Source organism: Dromiciops gliroides, chromosome 4, assembly GCF_019393635.1.
Source record: "Dromiciops gliroides isolate mDroGli1 chromosome 4, mDroGli1.pri, whole genome shotgun sequence".
Classification (NCBI taxonomy): domain Eukaryota; kingdom Metazoa; phylum Chordata; class Mammalia; order Microbiotheria; family Microbiotheriidae; genus Dromiciops; species Dromiciops gliroides.
Window position 1 is genome coordinate 383,996,715 of NC_057864.1, and position 22,615 is coordinate 384,019,329.

The 22,615-nt window shown below is 36.1% G+C and overlaps 1 protein-coding gene across 3 annotated transcripts in view; it reads left to right on the plus strand.

The window, feature by feature from the left end:
* The window catches only part of UTRN (utrophin), a 705,722-nt gene that overhangs the window by 529,567 nt on the left and 153,540 nt on the right, over positions 1-22,615 (plus strand). For all 3 annotated transcript variants that reach the window (XM_044001726.1, XM_044001724.1, XM_044001725.1), the window contains one exon: positions 11,634-11,763. In XM_044001726.1, the coding sequence (XP_043857661.1) occupies positions 11,634-11,763 (130 nt within the window). The remainder of the gene's footprint in view (positions 1-11,633; positions 11,764-22,615) is intronic.

Here is a 22,615-nt window from a genome sequence, read left to right on the forward strand (position 1 = left end):
ATAAGCAGTGGTTTAGCCTAGTACAGACTGACTGGCATCTCTCTTGACTCCCAGGGACACACAGGGAGTCCAGTTTGGGATGCAAATAACGGATTGTGTCAGCCGGGAGGAGCTTCATCATTAACACATTCGAGGTTGAGCTCTTGGGTTGAGTATTTTTGGAAAATGTTGGCAACTCAAAAAGACAAGTGTAAGGGACCCCTTAACAGCTCTTAACATAGGAGATGAACAACAGCAGATCCAGTTGATTCCATTTTGGTCCTGTTAGAAGACTTGGTCGATTTTTGTATTTCTGCCCTGTAACTAGTGTTTGGGAGCGGCAGGTTTCTTTGAGTATAATTAAACTAAGGTTCCACCAGTTCCCTCTGATCCTGACTGTATGCTGATTTCCTGTTCTCCCTATCACTTTAGCCTCACAATCCCAGTTCCTGACTCTTTCTCTAAACTTCTCATATCCCTGCCGCTTTAGGGAAATATTCAGACATTTAGGTTTTAAAAGCTTCCTGCTAAAGATGTAGCGTGTCCTTCTTTCCTACAGTATCCAGCTTGTTGAGCTTGATGTCAGGAAAAGCACTTACTGGAGGCCAGAGGGACTCCTTGTGGGATCTGTTTTAGTGGGCATTCTTTTTGGTTATAGATTGAGTTAGATGGTCATTGAGGTCCTTTCCAGCTATGAAATGTAGCAATTTTGAAAGAGCATCAACACAGAGCTACTCATTTACTTCATGAAAAATGAAAGGAGGCCAACAGTATATGTAGGACAAAGAAAGTGAGAATGGACCATCAGGAGATCTGAAGTCTAGCAGGAATTCTTTCCCCCAAGCTAGTTCTGTGACTTTAGACAGTTTAACATTACTGAGTCATTGTGGTGTGGAGGAAAAAGCACTGGATTGGAAGTAAAACAAAATAAAACTTGGACTTGATTTCCATCTAAGCTACTCACTTGTTACTTGTGTGAAACTGGGTAAGTAATTTAAGGTAGCTAGACGGTGGGCATGTGGATCATTTATAAGGCCCCTTTCAGTTTTTCTTTTTTTTTTTTTTTAGAAATTTTTTTTGGGTGGGGCAATGGGGGTTAAGTGACTTGCCCAGGGTCACACAGCTAGTATGTGTCAAGTGTCTGAGGCTAGATTTGAACTCAGGTACTCCTGAATCCAGGGCTGGTGCTTTATCCACTGCGCCACCTAGCTGCCCCCTTCAGTTTTAAATATAAAAATTTTTTGGACCCTTATTTGTAAAATAAGAACACTGGACTAGAACTCTGAAGTTCCTTCCAACTCTGAATTCCATGGGTTTTTTTTTTGTACATTCCTAAAAATTTTACTACTTGAATTTGCTTTTCTGAATTGGAGGTTAAAGTCTTGTGACAAGCCTTAATTTCTAATCCCTACCTTCCCTTTTTTTTTTTTAGTCACTCATAAAGGTGTTAGCCTTTTGACACTTCTGATGTTCAAATCATTAAGATACTGAGGAATGTTTCAGAAAAGGAAATTCTGGGGCACTGATACTTTTAAAGTTCATTATTTTGAGGATTTTTGGTGACAAAAATTATCATTTAAAATCCCATATACATATAATTTTGTTGCTGAAATATTTGACATGAATTATCCCTAAACAGCCTTAAGCCATAAAGATCCTGCTTTTAGCTTTGAAAGGTTTTTCCATATATTTGCAAGAGGTTCAGGATTTTGCCTTTATCTTAAGTGTCAAGAGAAAATGAGCTCTGAGGAAATAGAACATTTGAAGGATAAACCCAAATTAGTAACATCAAATGATCCTGTTCAGGATCGTGCGTTTTTGTCTGTTATCTCCATTTTTGCTTTTCATTCATTTCATTTTTTTCATCATCTGTCATGTCCAGAAAAAAAGGTTCTTGGACCCTGAAGGACTTTAAGTCATTCCAAACTTGGAGACTTTCTACCCGGGCTTCAGGATGGAAGGGAGCTTTGGGCTTCCTGTTTTGGAGGTTGGTTTGGAATCTTCATAGCTATGTTAGTGTGAGCTCTGACTGGTAGGTCCTCCCTGGCTAGTTTAAGGTCTGAGGATCAGGTCACCTAAGTTGAGGTACTCTCGTCATCCAGTTGTTGGTCTCAAGATAATGACCTTTTTTTTTTTTTTTAAATGAATTGAGACCATTTACTAAAAGTCCTAGAGGAGCTATGATGTAAGTCTGGAAAGGGGGCATCCACACCAGTGAAGTTATATAACTTTGGTCCATAGACCTAGAGCTGGAAGGAAATTTAGAAATCATCTAGTCTAACCTCCCTCCCTCTCATAGATGGGGTAACTTGAGGGCTTTAGGAGTAGAACAGGAGATTAAGCAGCTTCCCCAAGGTCACAGAGGATGTAAGTGGAAATGCTGGAAATTGAACCCAGATTTTCTTCCTTCAAATCCACTATTCTTTCCACTGCACCACACTTTGTTTCTTAACAAGTAGACTTTTTTGAATATCCAAGTATGCTAAAGCTGAAGGCCATTTGTATCATTTTCCTGTTGTATTTTAAGGATAAACATAAGAACTCTGGTTAAATTGGTACCTGATACCAGATGTGCTCACTCTCACTGATGTTCTTGAAGCTCGTTCTATGTAAACTTGTATAAAAAAGAACTATCAGATTCAGTTTTGTTGGAGGTGGAGCACTTTTGTGTGGGGAGTTGTTTATGAGAAAACTCACTATTAAAACTTCCTTTCAAATAAAAAAAAACCCTTTATTTTAAATTCATGAAAACTAAAGATAACTCTACCTCATGGGGGAGATTTATACAAGACAATATATATGCAATGTGACTTTCTGTGAGCAGTGACTAATTTTGTGACATGTAAATATTTTTAGTTTTAAAAGTGAGTTTTATTTCATGCCCTTTCCTTTTATTTCATAATGTCTAGATATAACTTCCCCTTACTATGAGCCCTCTCTTGTAATAAAAAACAAATGAGTCAACATAATGACCACATCTAAGAAGTTACACATCTGACCCTCCAGTCTCCCCTTTTCTACAGAAATGAGGGAGGCATGCTTCTTTTCTCTGGGGCCACAGTTCATCATTACAGTAACTTTGCATTTGATTAAGCTACGATGTGTCACACTTTGGCTTTGTTTACATTACTGTAGGCATTGCGTATATTGTTTTTCTGGTTCTGCTTACTTCATTTGACATTTTTCATGTCTTCCTCAAGTTGTGACCTCTAACATCAGAAACAGGTGGGCCCACAGACCTGCAAAACTCAAATAAAATGAGAATAGCTTATATCAGTTAACAAGACAAGCTGACCTTCCCTTTAGATTTTAGGCCTGCCTGAATTCTTCCAATTTCTCCTGGCTCTACATAGAGAGGTAGATAAATGACCTGTATTCCCTGAAAGCCATTCTCTCCAGATTTGGGCTCTGCAGCACTGGACATACTCATATACTCTGGGAACATAAGAGAGAGACAAAGAGAGACAGAGACATGAGAGCAAGGAAGAGATGGCAGGCAATGAGTGATGGGTATGGGAAAGACTAACAGAGACAGAGAATGTTCTTACATATAAGCATCATGAGAGACTACCTGGAAAACACAAAGCTTAATTTTTGTTTGTTTGTTTGTTCTTTTTTCCCAATGAAAACATTAACCTTTGGAACTTCGATTTACAGAAGTGTTCAGGGTAGGATTTTTAATCGGTCACAGGTAGAACTGATTCAGAGACCAGGCAATTAAGGGAGGTAGACAATATCCTTGCACCAAGGTGACAGAAACTGATAGATGGAGGCTTCTTCTACTTTTGCAGTTTTTCTGTAACACTTAACTTGAGAACTTAATTATTTTTTTAGTGATTCCTTTTTGAAACTGTAGCGTATCATAATACTTTCTCAATATTTTGTTCTTTTGAAATAAAATCACCTCCATCCCTACCTTTTTAAACTTTAAAATTAAAAATCCATAAAATAGGAAGTTTCCTTTTTATATCAGCTTTAAAAAATCAGTACGTCTCTATATTTCTTCTTTTTCTCTATTATTCAAATAAATAAAATAATGACTTTAAATTACCAGATAATGTGAAGTTAGGACAGTTTCCTCCTACTTAGTTCATGTTTAGTACTTCTCCTGTTTGTGGACTAGACTTCTGTTAGAATAATTAAAAAATAACTTCAGGGGTAGAACTGTATTTTTATCTCAGTACAGTATAAATGAAAGCCCAGCACTGAAGTCCTTTTTCCACATCTTCTTGTGATATGAGACTGACCCCATGTTTTGTGAGTTTATGACTGCAAAAGTCAAGTTTTATCAAGCCCTACCTAGCTGGAAAAGTTTTGAGTAGAGTGTTGACATGAAGTTTATGTCCTATGAAGACCAGTTTACCAGCTTAAGTTTGGAGAGATTCATCACCAGAGAATTATGGAGTGGTTTATAGTCTTCATTAGACTATAAAGGGTAGAGGGAACATATATATATGTGTAAATAAAATTAGAAATTCTTTGTGTATAGACTACAATCTGGCTTAGGCAAATTAAAATAAGTGCCCTTGCTAATTGTAGCACTTTTGAGATATGGAATAATTTGTTGGCCCATGTGGGGAATGATAAAAATTCTTTATATCTCCATCATAACTAAACTTTAAGTTTTCTTAACAATTTATATCAATGTTCTGGGAAGTTTTGGGGGTTTCTTGGTTAAAAGAATGCTAATGCAAAATGAAATCTCCCATCTTTGCTTTCAATAGTGCAAAAATAGTGTTTTACTCTGTCACAGATTTTTCTCCATTTCGTGAGTCAAATCTTTTCCTTCCTTTCCATGCTCTCCAATGTAAATCAGTTTGAACATAGTTGGGGTTTTTTTTCCTCATTAAACTTACTGTCTCAGCTTCAAGTTCCTCTTCTTTCGGGGTTCCAAAGCTTCTCTCAGCACCTGTTAAGCACTTCGTGTGTACAAAACACTGTGCCAGCTATGGAAAATACTGATAATATATAAAATATTAGAATATAGCAGATAATGTATAGATAAGGCACAGCGTGTGTTCTCATGGAACTTTACAATCTTAGAAGAAGAAAAGATGTAAACAAAATAGCTGCCATACCAAATATTGAATGCATTAGAGAGATTATGAAATGAAATTTGGCAGATATTTTTTAAAGTTATCTGCCATTTTCAAAGATCTAGGGATACAAAGATTTTTTAAAATTGGAATTTCCCTTTCGCTTATATACTACTGAGATGACAGTGGGTGGTGGGTACTAAAGTGGCATGATACAAAATTTCTGGTACATGATCTTGGGTGGTAGGGAAAAAGGATTGGTGCTCTGTAAAAGTTTGAGGAGAAGGAACATTTTCAGTTTGGAGAGAGAATAAAGTAATAAATAAGCATCCTAGCATGGCTTTTGCTGCCTGATGACTATTTTTTACTCCTAAAAGATCATATTGAGTTAGAAAATGGTTACTCTCATTCCTTTGATTTCTTCCATAGATTACTGATATCATTGATTCATAGATTTCTTCCACCAGTATATATTACAACTCATCCATATACATTGATATATGTATATATTTTACTGTTGTAATTCTTTCACTAAATCCTCAATATAATGGTCTTTCTGTGATCCTGTTACTATGTTGTGGTCACCAGTACAATACTCAGTCTGTCCATTTTTTTATCCCTTATTCTTCCTACATGACCTGCCTGTCATCCCCCTTTCCTATCCTACATGAACTTGGGGATATGTTGTTTTGTTTTGGTTTTTTGCGGGGCAATGGGGGTTAAGTGACTTGCCCAGGGTCACACAGCTGGTAAGTGTCAAGTTTCTGAGGTCGGATTTGAACTCAGGTACTCCTGAATCCAGGGCCGGTGCTTTATCCACTGCGCCACTTAGCCGCCCCGGGATATGTTTTTTATACACAAGGTATCATTAGTAAGATGTTGCAGCCTATTTCTACCTGTTGCCTCTCTTGCTGCTTTCTGATTGATTCTTCATGGTCATGGTGTTCTATGAATCTCAACCATATGGCGTCATCAGAATTATATTGGCATTGAAAAGATGGGTTTTTCTATGCATACCATTTGATCCAGCAAAACCACTGTTAGGTCTGTATCTCAAAGAGACTTTTTAAAGGGAAAAGAACCTATTTGTATAAAAATATTTATAGCAGCAGTTCTTTTAATGGTAGCCAAGAATTGAAAATTGAGGGGGAGCCCATTAATTGGGGAATGGCTGGACAAGTTGTGGTATATAATTATAATGGAATACTATTGTACTATAAGAAATGAGGAAGAGGAGGAGTATTTCAGCAAAGCCTACAACGAGTTATATGAACTGATAGAGTGAAGTGAGCCAAACCAGGAAAACATTGTACATGGTAACAGCAATATTGTATGATGAACAACTTTGAATGACTTAGCTATTCTAAGTAGATGCAAGACAGTCCCGAAGAATTCATTATGAAAAATGCTGTTTGCCTCCAAAGAAAGAACTAATGGCATTTGAGTACAGATTGAAACATTTCTTTCCTTCCTTCCTTCCTTCCTTCTTTCCTTCCTTTCTTCCTTCCTTCTTTCCTTCCTTCCTTCTTTTCTTCCTTCCTTCCTTCCTTCAATGACTAATACAGAACTGTTTTACACATGTATAACTTATATCAGATTGCTTGCTATCTCAGGGAGGGGGAAGAAGAGGGAGGGAGTGATAGAATTTGGAACTCAAAATTTACAATGAATGTTAAAATTGTTTTTACATGTAATTGAGGGGAAAATAAAATATTTAAATACACACACACACACTCAAAGATTACACAGCTAATAAATTTCTGAGACCAAAGTGTAACCTTAGTTTCCCTGAAGTAGAAAAGAAAAGAAAAACTGGGTTTTTGCTTCCACAAACTTGGCATCATTGAAATCACTGAGCCTTCCACATGCAGTCTAGCCTCATTTCTTCCTACTCAGTTTTGTGTACACTTCTTGTCCATCTGCAGTGTCTACTTAAGATTGATATGCTTACTCCTGGGCTAATTCAGTCAGCCACCCAACCAACTGTATATCATAATCTGGGCAAATGCATTTTCTTTGTCCACTTCTTTTTTTCTTGTGTTAGTTTCTTGGCTCATTTCTTCTGAGTGATTGTAGATATCACTGAGGAAGCCATACTAGAAGAAGGGTTGGAGGGTTTGATGCAGTAATAATAATGTTTGCTCACATTCTAATGAAAAGAGTCACGAATGTGGAAGCTATCTTTCCTCCCATCAACACCAATATTTTATGGGACTGTCAGCTTTATGAGTACACTGGAACTTAATATCTCTTCCAGTTTTTAACATAGCACTCCTCACAGAGTGCAAACATAGTAAGCATTTGTTGTGGCGAAATAACAAAATAACAAAAGTCTGCACTGTTGATGGGTAGCAGTAGCATTTGGCTTGTACCTTGTATTTCAGGATTGCATAGGAATGTTCCAGTCAGCATTTAGAATTAGGTAACTCACCAATTGCCCACCTATAGGAGAAGCTGTAGTCTTCTTCTTCTTCACAGTGGCCTGCCCATTTAAGCAGTGATTTTTTCAGTGACATTGCTTAGAGCCCTTGAACTACATTTAATAATAGATATATCTGTCATCAGAAGAAAGCCTATCTTTTTTTCCATTTCACTCACTGTATTCCTTCTTAATTGAAGGCCAAGGAGACAGATCTAATCCTAAATATTTAAAAACTTTTGCTTTATATGATTTGTCATTTTCATCTTTCTTATGTAAAATCAAGTACTTAGTGAATTGAATCACAACAAATATCAGTGCAGCAACAATAGCTTTCATATAGCTGTTAGAATGAGGGAGGGAAAAGGCCATATTGACTTCATAATATAATTGAATTCTATATTTGGAAAAAACCCTAAAGATAATATAAGTAAAAAAAACCCTTCCTTTTATTTTAAAAATTAATTTGAAAAACTATCTAATTTTTATTGATGCCCTTTGTTTTTAGATCATGTTAATTTCTGAATATATCCCTTCTTCTCTTGCCCAACAAGCCTTCTCTTACAACATATTTTAAAATAATGTTCTATGGGAACATAATGTTTCTAGTTCCTTTATGCTCTTGAAGTGCCCACCCTTATTTTTATTTTGTTTTTTATTCAATTTTATTTTTAATTTTAGTTCCACATTCTCTGCCTCCTTCCACTCCTCCCATTGAGAATTCAAGAAATATGATACTCATTATACATATGAAGTCATGCAAATCATATTGCTGTATTAGCCATGTTCAGGATTGGGGGGTGGGGAGAGAGGAAAGAAAAAAAAAAACAATACACTTCATTCTGGCCTCTTGAGTTCATCATTTCTCTATCTGGAAGTAGATAACATTTTTCATCATTAGTCCTTTGAAATTATGGTGAATCATTGTATTGATCAGTTATTAAACTCTCCACTGTTGATTATTGCTGTGATTTTACTATTATTATATAAACTGTTCTTCTGGTTTGGCTCATTTCATTTTGCATTAGTTCATCTAAGTCTTCCCAGGCTTTTGTGAATACCTAGCCACCCTCATTTTAAAAAGGAAAGATGGTTAAATTTTTGGAAATAGCAAGGAAGACTTTGTCTCCCATTTGTGTCAACTTCTTTCATTCGGTCTTTTTAGGTTCCAGAAAGTCACTTCTATTATTTTTTCATTTAGCTTTCCATCTCCTATCTACTCCTTGGATATAGGGTCAGGATTAGGCAAATTATCTAGGGCTATTTCTTCTTCTTCAAAATATAGGTGAATGGGGTGGGGAGGGGAACCTGTGGGAACTCTTTCTCTGCTTACAAGGAGCTCAGAGGGAAATGTGTGTATTCTTGCTGCATTAAGATAAAAGATTCTACCACTTTCACTTTTCTGGAACTATCTGACTTTACTCAGCTTAAAAAATATAAAACCACAATAAAGTTTAGTCCATATTCTTTAAGCTCCTGTATTTTACTTAGTCAGGAATATGTAGGAATATTTAAAAGTTCCATATAACCATATGATATTAGATCTCTAAGTCTTGAAATGTAGAAGACATTTTCCTGTACATAAATCTCTATAATTTAAGCTACATTTTTTAGGCAAACAGTAACGTTGCTTTTCTCCATCATGATTGAACAATAATTCTTTTTTTTTTTAACTACTATGATGCTTAGTTAGCAATTTTGCCATTTTGTTAGATTGTGACCACCTTCAATCTGTCAATCAATAAACATTTGGAGTAGCTAGGTGGTATATTGGATAGAGCACTGGCCCTGAAGTTGGGAGGTCTTGAGTTCAGATTTTACCTCAGGCACTTACTAGCTGTGTGACCCTGGGCAAGTCACTTAACCTCAATTGCCTTAAACATCCAGGGCCATCTCCAGTGGTCCTGATATATATCTTGCCACTGGACCTGTATGCCTCTGGAGGAGAGAGTGAGGTTGGTAACCTTGCACAGCCCTGCCTCACTTAAATCCAATTCAGTGCAAGTCTTGATATCACCCCAATGTCATGATCCTCTTTGTGAATGAAAGACAAATAACAACAAACAACAACAATAAAAACGTATTAAGCACCTATTAAATAGTAGGTACTGTGCTGGGCTCCTTGAGGACAAGGACATCTTTTGTCTTTCTTTTTATCCCTAGCACTTTACATACATAGTACATTAGTCAGTGTTTATTGACTGACAATCCAATCTCTGCTTGTTCTAGTGATTTGGAGTAAGGAAAACATGAATCACAAAAGATTTATTAATTCTAGTTCACATGTATAATCTTTATCACATTTCTTGCCTTTTCAAGGGGTGGAGGAAGAGTGAGAGTAAGAGAAAATTTAGAACTCAAAATTATTTAAAATAATGTTAAAATTTTTTGCATGTAATTGGGAAAAATAAAAATATTTTTAAAAGTTCCATTAATCCTACACATTCATTTTTCCAAAATTTTTTTCAATCAATGCAAATTTGTCTTCTCTCCATCCCATCATCACTCCCTAGTGCTCCCAACCCCACCCACAATATAGAAGGACAAAAACTCTGTATGATCAAGTGAAACAAATTCCTCCACAGGCCATGATGCCCCACTCCCAACACACATACACACACACCCCCAATCTGTACTTTGAGTCCATCATCTCTATCAGGAGGTAGGTAGCATGTTCCATTATTTTGGTTGTTCATTGTATTGATCAGAATTCCTAAGTTTATAAAAGTTTACAAACCTAATTTTATAACCAGTATCTTCTCTCTCACCTCTCACTAAATTTCTTCCCAGAGGTAATAAAACATACTTAGAAGATGGAATTCTTTGCAAGTTGGTCTTTTAGAGGCCTACCAGGTAAACAGTCAAATGACCAAAAAGCTAAGAGAAGAATAAGAGACTTAAAGAATCTGCTTTGTGGGAATTAGGTCTCAAAGTGATAAAAAATAAGATACATACAAATAAAAAGATACATAGAGAGTGGATGCTGTTGCTTAAAACAGTTCAGATTTCAGAAGGAATCCTGTAGATTCTCAACTGCTATGTAAATTATCTGATATGTCTCTCAGAAAAAAAAATCAACCAATAATTTATTTTCCCAAAAGTATTACATTCCTTAATATTATTATAAGGAAAGGCAGCATAGCAAAGAATTTCAATTCAACTTTAAAAAGAAAGTGGTTAAAAACTTGTAAGTGATCTTTTAAGGTCTTTTCCAGTCTTTTTTTTCCATAAAGAACTTTTTTCCACTTTACTAGAAATACATGAAAACTTTTAAGGAGGCAGCAAAATCTTAAAAACAATTTCTACTTAGTTGATGAAAACATTCTTATTGAGATCTTTGGTCATTGGATAGAGCTTTTAAAATTCCATGCAGATAACTATGTGGGCTCAGTAAAGTAGCCAGCTTGGCCTGTGATAGTTTAGTGTCTTAATCACCAACCATTTTTATAGGTGCCAGGGTTAAAGTTTAACCCCACTTTAAAGAACAAAAGTGTTAAAGACTAACTGTGCTAAGAATCATAAATTTGCATTGAAAAAAGCCTGGCAAGGGAAAAATTGCATTTGCCTCAGTGTGAGATGGAACATATTTTAAGATAATTGGAGACTGTGTTTTTTAATGTAGTCTCTTTAGTTTAGATTTTGTGTAGTTTAATTTGTTTCTACCTCTTAATTTTTTTCATTCTTTTTTTTCTTTCTTTCTTTTTTTTTACTTAATGTATTCTAAAGAATGTAAAATACTTCTGGAGATCTCATTACCACTTGTGAAATCGCCTTCTTCTGTTCCATTGGATTTTTTTTTTTTTTTGTCATTCTGTATAACCCAAAAAAGTGTGTTAAAATATGCTATTATATTTTTGCAATCTCACAGTTAGAAATGTGGACTCTAAAAGTGCATTTTATATAAGTTCATGTACAGTACAATAATTCCTGTTAGGTGAATATTTTAAACACATCATTATTTTTCTTATGTTTGCGTATTAACATCCTGTAGGAATCATCTTTTTTTAACCCAAGTTCATTTTTTTCTCATTTCTTTGATTTGTACAATTTATATTTTCACTTATATACTGAATTAAATTCTGGCTATTAGTCACTCTCTCGGCAGGTATGGGCAGAGGTGGTAAAAATGAAGAGGATGCTCTATTTTCTTCTATACACAACATTAAGTTCTAACAGGATTCTTGTTTTACTTTGCAAAGGCTTTGAGACGTGAATTGAAAGAGAAAGAACATTCTATATTGAATGCTGTAGACCAAGCTCGAGTCTTTCTTGCTGACCAGCCAATTGAGGCTCCTGAAGAACCAAAACGTAACCTGCAGTCTAAAATAGGTGAGTTGGGATTTAAAAAAAAAAAAAGTTTTCTACCAAAGAGATATCAGAAGTGGATAAAATAAGTGGAATAAAGTGAAGGCATATAATCTAGTAATTGAGTTCCTAAAACATTTCCTTTTTAAAATTTTTCTGAAACTAGGTTTTTTTTTTTGTTTGCTTGTTTTGGTTTTTGGTTTTTGGTTTTTGCTGGGCAATGAGGGTTAAGTGACTTGCCCAGGGTCACACAGCTAGTAAGTGTCAAGTGTCTGAGGCCGGATTTGAACTCAGGTACTCCTGAATCCAGGGCCGGTGCTTTATCCACTGCGCCACCTAGCTGCCCCCTGAAACTAGTTTTTAATCAGATATTAATCATTTTTTTAAAAAAAACATCTAGGGGCAGCTAGGTGGTACAGTGGATAAAGTGCCAGCTCTGGATTCAGGAGGACCTGAGTTCAAATCCAGATTCAGACAAACATCTAGATTTAAAAATAAATAAATAAATGGAGGAGATGAGATCTGAGTTGAGCCTTGAAAAGAATGGACAAAATTTCTACAAACAGAGGAGAATGAAGGGTATTCCAAATAGAACATTAGTTAGGTGTGGCACACATAGATAGAATGCTGGACTTGGACTCAGTAAGACATGAGTTCATGGCCTGCCTCAGATACTCATGTAGCCCTGGGCTTATCACTTTTCCTCTGTCTGTCTGAGTTTCTTTGTCCTTAAAATGAGGATAATAATGGTATCTATCTCACAGAGTTGTTTTGAGGATCAAATGAGATAACACAAGTTAAGTACTTTGCTATTCTTAAAGTGTGTGTAAATGGGATGGCGGTGAGGTGATGATAATGATAATGACAACAAGGATGACATTTGTCAAACAATGAGAAGACTGGTCTGACTAGGTGAGAAAAGTGTTGCTAAAGATTGGCTAGATGGCTGAGGGCCAGAATAGAGAGGGACTTGAAAAATAAGTAGTCCGTGTTTGTTATTCATATTATTGTCTCATGTCATGAAATTTAGTGCCTACTTCAAGTTTACCTCTATCATTATCAGACTACCCCACCTAGAAATATGACCATAATTTTTTATGGTTACTGTGTATATAAAACTTGATGTTTTCATGGAGCTGAACTTTTACTGTTAATTCCCCCAAGTACAGGAGAACATATATATTGGTCCTTTACTTAATAATATTTGTTGCTGATGACAATGATTGCAGTTTCCAAAAGAAATATTAAAATATATATTTATACACACATATGTATTTTACTAGGCTATGTTTATGACATTTCTGGGTTCTTTGTTTATGTTGTTTGATAAACTAGCGATATTAACTTAGCATTATGAAGTTATAAATTATCTTTAGCTTTAATTAATTTTCATACTCTCTCTTCCTGTTTAAAATCAAAGGAAGATTATAATTCAGTTTTTTTCACATGCTGATTACTTATTTTTCATTTGTTTTTATAAATAGAGAATGTTATACTTTAATTATGGTGTTTGATGCTATATATGAGTCTTGAGGGTTTAAGAAGGCGGGAAAACCTTGGAGAAATAGGATTTTGGTTCCTTGTTTCTTTAACTAATTCCCTTTCTCTGCTCCTCAGTGGGTATGAATCACTCAGAATGCATATGTGTGCTACTCAGGGTTTGGGCCAGAATCTCTGTGCTAATGACTCACAACTAGTGAAGCAATCAAGAAGTATTTATCAAGCAAGTGTTCTGTGCTCAGCACTGGAGACACAAATACAAACAATGAAGCCATTCCTCCTTGAAATGAACTTAGATTTCAGTTGGAGAGAGAACAAGTAAATATAGAGAAAAGAGCGTGTCCTTAAAGTCAATAAATACAAATATGTTCAGAATAGTGGAATATCAGACTTTTGGGGAGGGAATGCCTTCGAAGTTGAAGGATCAGGAAAGGTTTCATGTCCAAGGTGCTGCTGAACTACCTCTTAAAGGAAGAACTGGCATTCAGGAATGCAAAGGTAGAGGCAGTGCATCCTAAGTAGTTGGTCATTAAACATTTTTAAATGACCTCCTCTGTGCCAGACACTAAGATGGAATCTCATGGATGAAAAATTATGAAGGCCATTTTGGCTGGAATGCAGAGTATGGGAGGGGCTATAATGTTTAGTGTGATTGGACCCCTGTCCAAGGGTGGGGCTAGGCTACATGAGGCTTTCACATGCAATGAGAGGAATTTAGATGTCATCTAGAAGCAATGGAAAGCCAGTGGAGATGGTTGAGTAATGGAGTCAAATGGTCAGATATATAGATATAGATTTACAGATAGGATATAGAGATAGAGATGTCAAGATAGAGAGATATAGATATAGATTTATAGATTTTATATATAGGATTGGACTGGTGAGAAACTTGAGACAGTTAAGTGGCTGATGCAATAATCTTGGCTAGAGGTAATTCAGGTTTGAAATAAGGTCTTAAGTGTGTGAATGAGGAAAAAGGCTTGTATGGGAGAAATGTGAAAATTAATATGTTAAGATTTGATAGTTGATTGCATATGTAGAGTAAGGGAGAATAAGGAATCAGGAATAATGCTGATTACAAATGGGAGAGATTGGAAGGCTAGGAGTATTTTTGACAGAAATAGAAAAGTTTGGAGAAGGAAAGGGTTTTAAAAAGATACATCATTCGATTTTAGACATGTTGAAACTTTAGAACTTTAGGACATTGAACTAGATATGTAGATTTGAGAGTTAGTTGAATAGAGATGGTAGTAAAATTGTTGACAGCTTATGACATTACCAAGAGAGTATATAGAGGAAAAAGAGGGCCTGTGATGGAACCTTGGTAGGGATGGGGGGGGGGGCGGGAAACACCCATATGTAGAATAATGAACCAACATGATGAGAATAGGGCATTTCCACTTGAATGTCCTTTGATGCCCATAAGCTTAATATATTGAAAATTGAAGTACTGAATTTCCTTTCCTAACCCTTTCTTCTTTCCCAATTTTCTAAAACGTGATATCACCATTATCCAAATCACTCATTAGAATCACCAACTTGCTCTAAATATGTGTCATATTTTCCTATCTCTGCAATTTTGTTCACAATGCCTCCTTCACCTGAATTGCCTCATCAGTTTCCATGCCTCATTTCTACCTACTGAAACCCTTGCCCATCCTCCAAAGTCCAGATCAAATTTCCACTTCTCCATGAAGGTCTTATCTAATCCCTCTAGGTGGAAATTATTTTGTTTTTGTCTCATACATTTACCACATTCTGTTCTCTTTGTGGTTTTCTTATATTCAGGATTAGAGTATAACCCCCCCTGCAGACACATTCTTTCATCATACCCAACCATAGGCACTCAGTGAATGCTTTATCTAGGAAATGAAACAATTGAATGAAAATGTGAAATTACCATACGGTTCAATAGATGTAACCATTATGATGATATGTTAGATAATTCAGTATTGGGACATATATCTCAGTACCAAAAAACATAGCACATTATTTCAAGTATTTTTCAGAGATGCAATTCTCTTTTTTTCAGTGCTTTTGCTAATTGCTATCATAAATATTCCTTGTCACAGAGCACAAGTGGACCTTTTTTCATTTGCTCTTCTGTTTATTGTCTTCATTTCTCTGAAAGATGACAAGTAGCTACAACATAGATGCCTTGCCTTCTTGACTATCTTTTCCCTACTGAAAGTACAAATTTCAGTGTATAATAAATTTATACACCACTGTGACAACTGATTACATTTTTTTTTAGTTGTACTATGGATGAAAACTTTTTGACTGTGTTATTATTTAAGGTTTATGTTATCATATGGAACTTAGAAAAGAATTATCTACTTTCAAACCCATAAGGTATAACTATAGTGAACTGCTCTTGTGAGAAGAAAATTACAGTGCTTGAAAAGCACAGTAAAGTAAAAAGCGATTTTCTTTCCCATGAGTTCTACCTACAGACCAACAGTATGTCCTTCCTGAAATAAAGAAGCCTCTTGTTGACATAATGTTATAATCTTGTCTACAACTTTCATGAAAACTAAAATGTCTTCTCAGAGAGCAACTTGATTGAGTGAAGCTTCCCAGAGCATTTTTTGTCAGTTTTAGGAATTGTATAGTATAGGTCTGTTTATATAAGTAGATCAGCAGCCTTGATGAGCAATTACTTGATAGCAAAGGTTAGTTTAATGGACACATCACTTTAAATTAATTGTTCACCATCTGTTGTGTCTTCTAATTACTATAACAACTCCAGCTCCATAAATCACATTTGTCTCATAAAAAAGATGGCAGTAATTTACATGTATGTTTCTTATTGTAGTCAACATCTGGTATGTTACTTCCTGATTCAGGCATAAAGAATAAAAGGATAATGTGCTCCCTTAATGGGATGGCATGAACTCCCAAATAATTGTATTTTTCTTCTTCACAAAGCCTGAATTTATAATAGCAAACTCTAAAGGTTTTGCCACTGTTTTTTTTTTGGCCAGGCAATGAGGGTTAAGTGACTTGCCCAGGGTCACACAGCTAGTAAGTGTCAAGTGTCTGAGGCCAGATTTGAACTCAGGTCCTCCTGAATCCAGGGCCAGTGCTTTATCCACTGTGCCACCTAGCTGCCCCCTGCCATTATTATCAATTAATTAATTAATTATTTTTGGTGAGGCGATGAGGGTTAAGTGACTTGTCCAGGGTCACACAGCTAGTGTCAAGCATCTGAGACTGGATTTTAATTCAGGTTCTCCTGAATCCAGGGCCAGTGCTTTATCCACTGTGCCACCTAGCTACCCCCTGCCATTTTTTTTAAATGCTCTTTTGGTGGTGTTCTAAATTCTTCTTTTCACTTAGAGTCCTCCTTTAGTTACATCACACAACATAAATCATAAAACTGACCAATTTCTAAGGACAGCCTGGCTTGTGTAGAGGTCAAATAATGTTTCTATTTGAGCACTTTCCCCCCTAAGATTCACTGGTATTGGGTAAGAAGAGAGAAACAAATGTGACAATCAGATGATCAAAACAGAGTACCCTAGCAAGGCTAAGAGAACTTTTCCAAATCTTCCAATGCCTAGATTCCTCTATGTGTTCATATGCTCTGGGCGTGCCTCTTGCATCTACTAGCTCAGGGTTGAAATGGTGGTGTTTTCCCTGAGTCACAACCATTCCCAGATTTGGAATGAAAAAATCCTCCCTCAAAGCTCTCCTCCAATGCCTCATCATGGTGTGAGGGTAACCTGGGTTCTAAGCTAGGAGGAACACTTTGGATATGGTTCTCAAAAACAAATCTGTTTTCTGAGGACCAGAGTACTTAATAAGTATCGTCGGCTGTATCTCTGAATGTCCCACTTGGTGATGAATCTTTTTGCCATGATAACTCATGGAAAAAAAGAAAAACATAAAGTGACTCTCAGCCTTCTTTGGCTCTCTTTTGCTTATCTAATTACACTGGTCCATAGACAGTAAGCTAAATCCAGAATCGTAAAGGAGACAGGAGAAATCTAGCTTTTCTTTGGGAAATTGCACAGTACTTTTAATGACTATAATCTTCTCCTTGAAGCAAAAGAGTCCATCTGTGCCTGTGCCCAGGAGTCATGGATTACCTCTGTCTCGGCACAGATAAAGTTGAGGGTCAGCCAAAGGGCGGTGGAAAAAGTGCTATACATTATCAACCAAAAATTATATAGGCGAAGCCATGTAGAGGATGTAACTGATAGATATATGACTGGGAAAAAAGGAGGTAGTCACATGGGTAGAGCAAAAAACCATGAAAGGACCTGCATCTTCCTTGTGTTTCCAAGCAATGTCCAAAGAACTAGGGTGGAGTAGAGTACAACAAAGGGAGTAATGGGTAAGAGGTCTGGAAAGCTAATTTGGAGCCAGGTCGTGAAGGGCTTTAAAAGTAAAGTGGAGGGGCAGCTAGGTGGCACAGTGGATAGAGCACTGGCCCTAGAGTCAGGAGTACCTGAGTTCAAATCTGGCCTCAGACACTTAACACTTACTAGCTGTGTGACCCTGGGCAAGTCACTTAACCCCAATTGCCTCACACACACAAAAAAAGTAAAGTGGAACAGTTCTCATCCTAGAGATAGTAGAGAGTCACAAGCATTTATTGACCAGGGGAGTGACATCATCAGACACATATAGTTCCCACTAAGTTTGACATTGTGTTAAAACTATAAGTAGTTCCAGATGCTCTTTCTTGTCCTTTTCTTTGTTAATCCCCAAGTCCGTGTCTTTGATGTTGACCTTAAAGGTTAAGATTTGTAAATATCTCACTTACTTCCACTCTCCAGGCCAAAGAAGGAATGAGTCAGGAGATGTAGATTACAGTCCAAAATCTCCTCTTTAGCTCCCTTTTGGTATTTGGAGCAGCAAGATTTTTTGATTTGTCTAGGGCTTCGGTCCCCTTTTTTTGGCTTTTGGTTAAAACAAAAAATTTTTATAAGGAACAAATCTCCCTCATCACCTTCCCATATATTGGGTTTTCTATCTCTTTTCTCCTATATTTACTGACAAAATTTGATTCTTCCTGTAGCCTCTTCCCTCTTAAGCTTCCTGTTTTGTATTTTCTTTGTCATGTTGTCTCTCTCCTCCCCCTCGCCCTCCCCCTGCGCCCCCCCCCCTTTTTTTTTTGCGGGGCATTGAGGGTTAAGTGACTTGTCCAGGGTCACACAGCTAGTAAGTGCCAAGTGTCTGAGGTCAAATTTGAACTCAGGTCCTCCTCATTCCGGGGCTGTACTTTATCCACTGCACCACCTAGCTGCCTCCTATAGCAGTTCTTTCTCTCCTCCTCATGATCTCCTTAATTATGAATTTATGAATTCCCAATACTTGTGAATACTATGCCCTATGTTATCCTATTATCTTCCTTACATACAAATTTTTAAAAACTTCAGGACTGCATTTTAAAATGTCAAACTATAGTCCCTCATTTCAGGGATCTTATCTGTCTGCAATTGCTTTTAGATAGAGGGAGGAAGGTTTTGCTTTTGTTTTCTTTTGTGCATAATCAATGAGGCAGCAGGGATTGTGTAGGGCAGATAGCTTTTTTCCTGGGTCTTTTCTAACCTAAGTCTGGAAGTCTCATTTCTAAAATGGAAAGTAGCATTTCTGAGTTTTTAAAAAATATATAGATGAGACACTTCAGTCATTCCAAAGGGATTTATTAAATATCTTTCCTGTGCCAGGTAGTGTAATATGTAACTGGGGATACAAAGAAAAAGGAATGTAATAATCTCTGTTCTTGGTCCCGATCTTCTATTGGGGTGGGGGTAGGGGACATGAATGCCAATAAATACAAGACAACTGCAAAGTAAATCAAAGGTTATTTTGGGTAAGCTCTCCTGATACCTCTTCCCATTTGAATTCTTATTACTCCTGTTTCAAGAACTTGAACATACCCAAAATTAAATATATGACTTGCAAGATTTTAACCTTTAAAGAAAATATGCTTTTTAACTACATATCAGTTCCTCCTCTTCCCATGAACCATTGGAGGGGAATGTTTTATGGAATGCTATATGTTCTCTCAACAATAAATAGATATATAAAAAGTGCCATTTATTTATTTGAATAGCAGCTTGTCAGTGGATATAGTACTGGAATAACAAAGATCTGGATTCATATCCTGCCATTCTTTTAGTAAACATTACCCTGGGCAAAGCATTTAACTTCTTCAAACCCCAATCTGATAATATTTGTTTCAAGGGTGTTGCTGGACTCAAGTGTTATAATATATACAAATCAATTTGCATAGCTACATAAATTAATTATTAGTACATAAAATGCATTGACTGCTGGCAGGAAAAAAATAGAAATATTGAAGAAATATTTCTTCTGAAAGGAATTATAATGGAACTGAATTTTGAGTCAGGAGATGTAGATTACAGTCCAAAATCTGCTGCTAACTAGCTCTGTGATGTTGAGAAATCTATTTAACCTTCATGGGTTTTAGTTTTCTCATCTATAAAATAAGAGGTTGGACAAAGTGAAGTGATTCAACAAGAATTTCTTATGTATCTAATAAATTAAGGCACTATGCTAGGCACTGAGAATACAAAAACAAAATGATAAAAAATCGCCTTTGTTCTCAAGAAGCTTAAATTCAATTCAGAGGAAACAGAATTCACATGAATAAAACATGCAAGATAATTTGAGGATGGAAAAAACACTAGCAACTAAAGGGATAAGGAAAAGCTTCTCTGAGGAAGTGACACTTAAGTTGAGAAGGCAGAAATATTAGACAGTCTTTTCAGATGTATGGCGGTAGGAGTTAGAATGCTAAGCTTAGAGAATAGCTTTCATGGTAATTTTGGAGACATAGAATGAGTGCATGAGAGTAATGTGAAATAAGTCTAGAAAATTAAATCAGAATCAGCTTGAAGATCTTTAAATTCTGAACAGAGGGTTTTTGGTTTTTTGGTAATCTTACAGCACATAGAGTGCCACTGAATAATTCTGAGTAGGAAAATTACATGCTTTATGAAAATTATTTTGTCATCTTCTTGGATCTTGTATTAGGGGGGAAGAAACCAACAACATTGAGTCCATTTGGGAAATTCTTGTAATAGTACAGTGGAAAGGTAGTGCGGGCCTGAAATAGGGTGATAATGGAGAGAAGGTAAAGAGTGGGACAAATTTTTTGGAGATATGATCGACAAGCAAGTTAGGGAAAGTGTTTTTGATGAACTTTTGCATGATGTAATGTACTGTCAACTGATTATACATGGGATGGTGGTGAAGGAGATCAAAAAGTCAAGAATGACTCTAAGCTTGAGGAATCTGAGTAAACAGAGACATGGTGGTTCCCACAGTAGAAAATGGGAAGTTTGGAAGACAGATAGGTAAAGTGGGAAGATATTGTGTTCAGGATGTGATTAATGCCTATGAGACCTCCAGTTGGATATTTGGATCCCTTAGAGCTGGCCCTTGCTAGCAATGATCATAATTTGCTGTTCACTCTAGACTTTATTATTACCAGCCATGAAATGTTATTTAGCTCTTCAGGTACTCCTGCTGCTCTTTAGCCTCAAACCTGGGAATATTATTATATTTTGAATTGGTTTGCCACAGGATCTCAGTAGAGAAGGGATAGCTTGATCTCCGGGCAGGAGCAACTGAAGAAAAAAATCTAGGCAAGAGTCATGAAGTAAAGTATCCTCACCCTTGCTCAAGGGTGGAATCTAGGAGTCTAGGAATCTAGGAATATGTTTACAGAAAATCTAGTTTGAGTTGTATCACTTGGAAGGATCATAACTCATTTCCAATATGGAGTTCTTTTATCTTTTATCTTTGTTTCTTTTATATTGTTTAAAAAAAAAGTTGTTTTTATTACCTATCTGTAAAGTGATAGTGTTTGTGGACTAGATAATCTCTCAAAGCCTTTCTAGCCCTCAATCTATAATCCTGTTGATCAATCTTCATAAGTTTATATTTCATGAGATATTTCTTATTACAAATTTCAAAAAGCATTAAAAGCCATTTTACCTTTTTGTGTTCTTGACTGAAGTTCCTTATCCTGATGAAGCTATAAGCACAATTCTAGTTCCAACTCTCTGTCACTTTCTCTAAATCATTATTAGTTTCCCTTTTTCATAAACAGATGGTTTAGTTGAATGTAGGTTCCCTTTCCCCTTAGCTGCTGGAGTGGAGATAATGCAATAAGCCATATAAAAAAGAACCTTTTGAATAAAAAAATTCATATTAAGCAAAGACAAAAAGAGTAATGGACAGTGTAGAATGTTTTGTCACATTACAAAGAAGCTATGTGTTTCAATGCCAGATTACTAAATGACTGATTCATGAAAGGAGTTTTCCTAATCTGAGAAAGATCATCATAATTAAGCACAGAAGTTTTACACTAGTCAAAAAAACATTAGTATGTAAAATATCTCTTAAAGAATCAGATGAATTCTAAATGAACACAGGTGTCAGAGATGTAAAAGTTATCTCCAGCTCTCAGGGGGCTATTAAGAACAGTTTTATAGCTCATCTAGAATGATTTCCATCTGATAAATATCTTATAAGGAAGCTAATAAGGCTTGCATTTTAGCATAACATTGGCTCTCAAAGATTGAGACCTTGAAAGAAAAAGATTTTATTTTCCTCTTTATATTTGGTTCTCTCTACCTTGACTTTGACTCCTCCCCACCCCAGCCGCCTACTGCTCAGAATTTCTCCATCTTATTTATTTTCTCTATATATCTTTAACCAATATCTACATCATGGTGGGTTTTTTTATGAATTATTTCATCAGATTTTTAGGGACTGTGGTAAAGACTCAGGCCCGGCAGAATGGTGTAGTGGGAGAGACAATTGAATTTGAGGTCAAGAGGATCTGGATTCAAGTCCTGCTTCTGACACTTAGTAGTTCTATGGCTGTGAGCAAGGTATTCAACCCTTCTGAGGCCCAGTTCCCTTTTCTATAAAATGAAAACAATGATACCTATGACACCTACCTCACTAGATTACTGTAAGATTGAATGAGATGATATAGGTGAAAGGCTCTATATTACTGTCAATTGCTATTATAGCCACATTGTATTACCTTAAACAAGAATTAAGTGTAGCCTAATAGAAAGCTTAGTGATGGTAAGAATCACAAAACCTGAATTAGAATCCTACTTGTATCATTTACTACTTACTGTATGACCTAACTCAAATCACTTAATCTATGTCTTATTGTCCTCCTATATAAAATGGGAATACAAGCATTTAAATAATCTGTATTTGGTAATTACTGTGATTATCAAATGAAATTGTGTAAATAGAGCATTTTGTAATTATGAAGCACAATATAAATGTAATCAATTAATATCATTACTTCTATTGAAGAGATAAAGATAGGGACTACTTTTCAAAATACATGCTCATGATTTTGTAATAT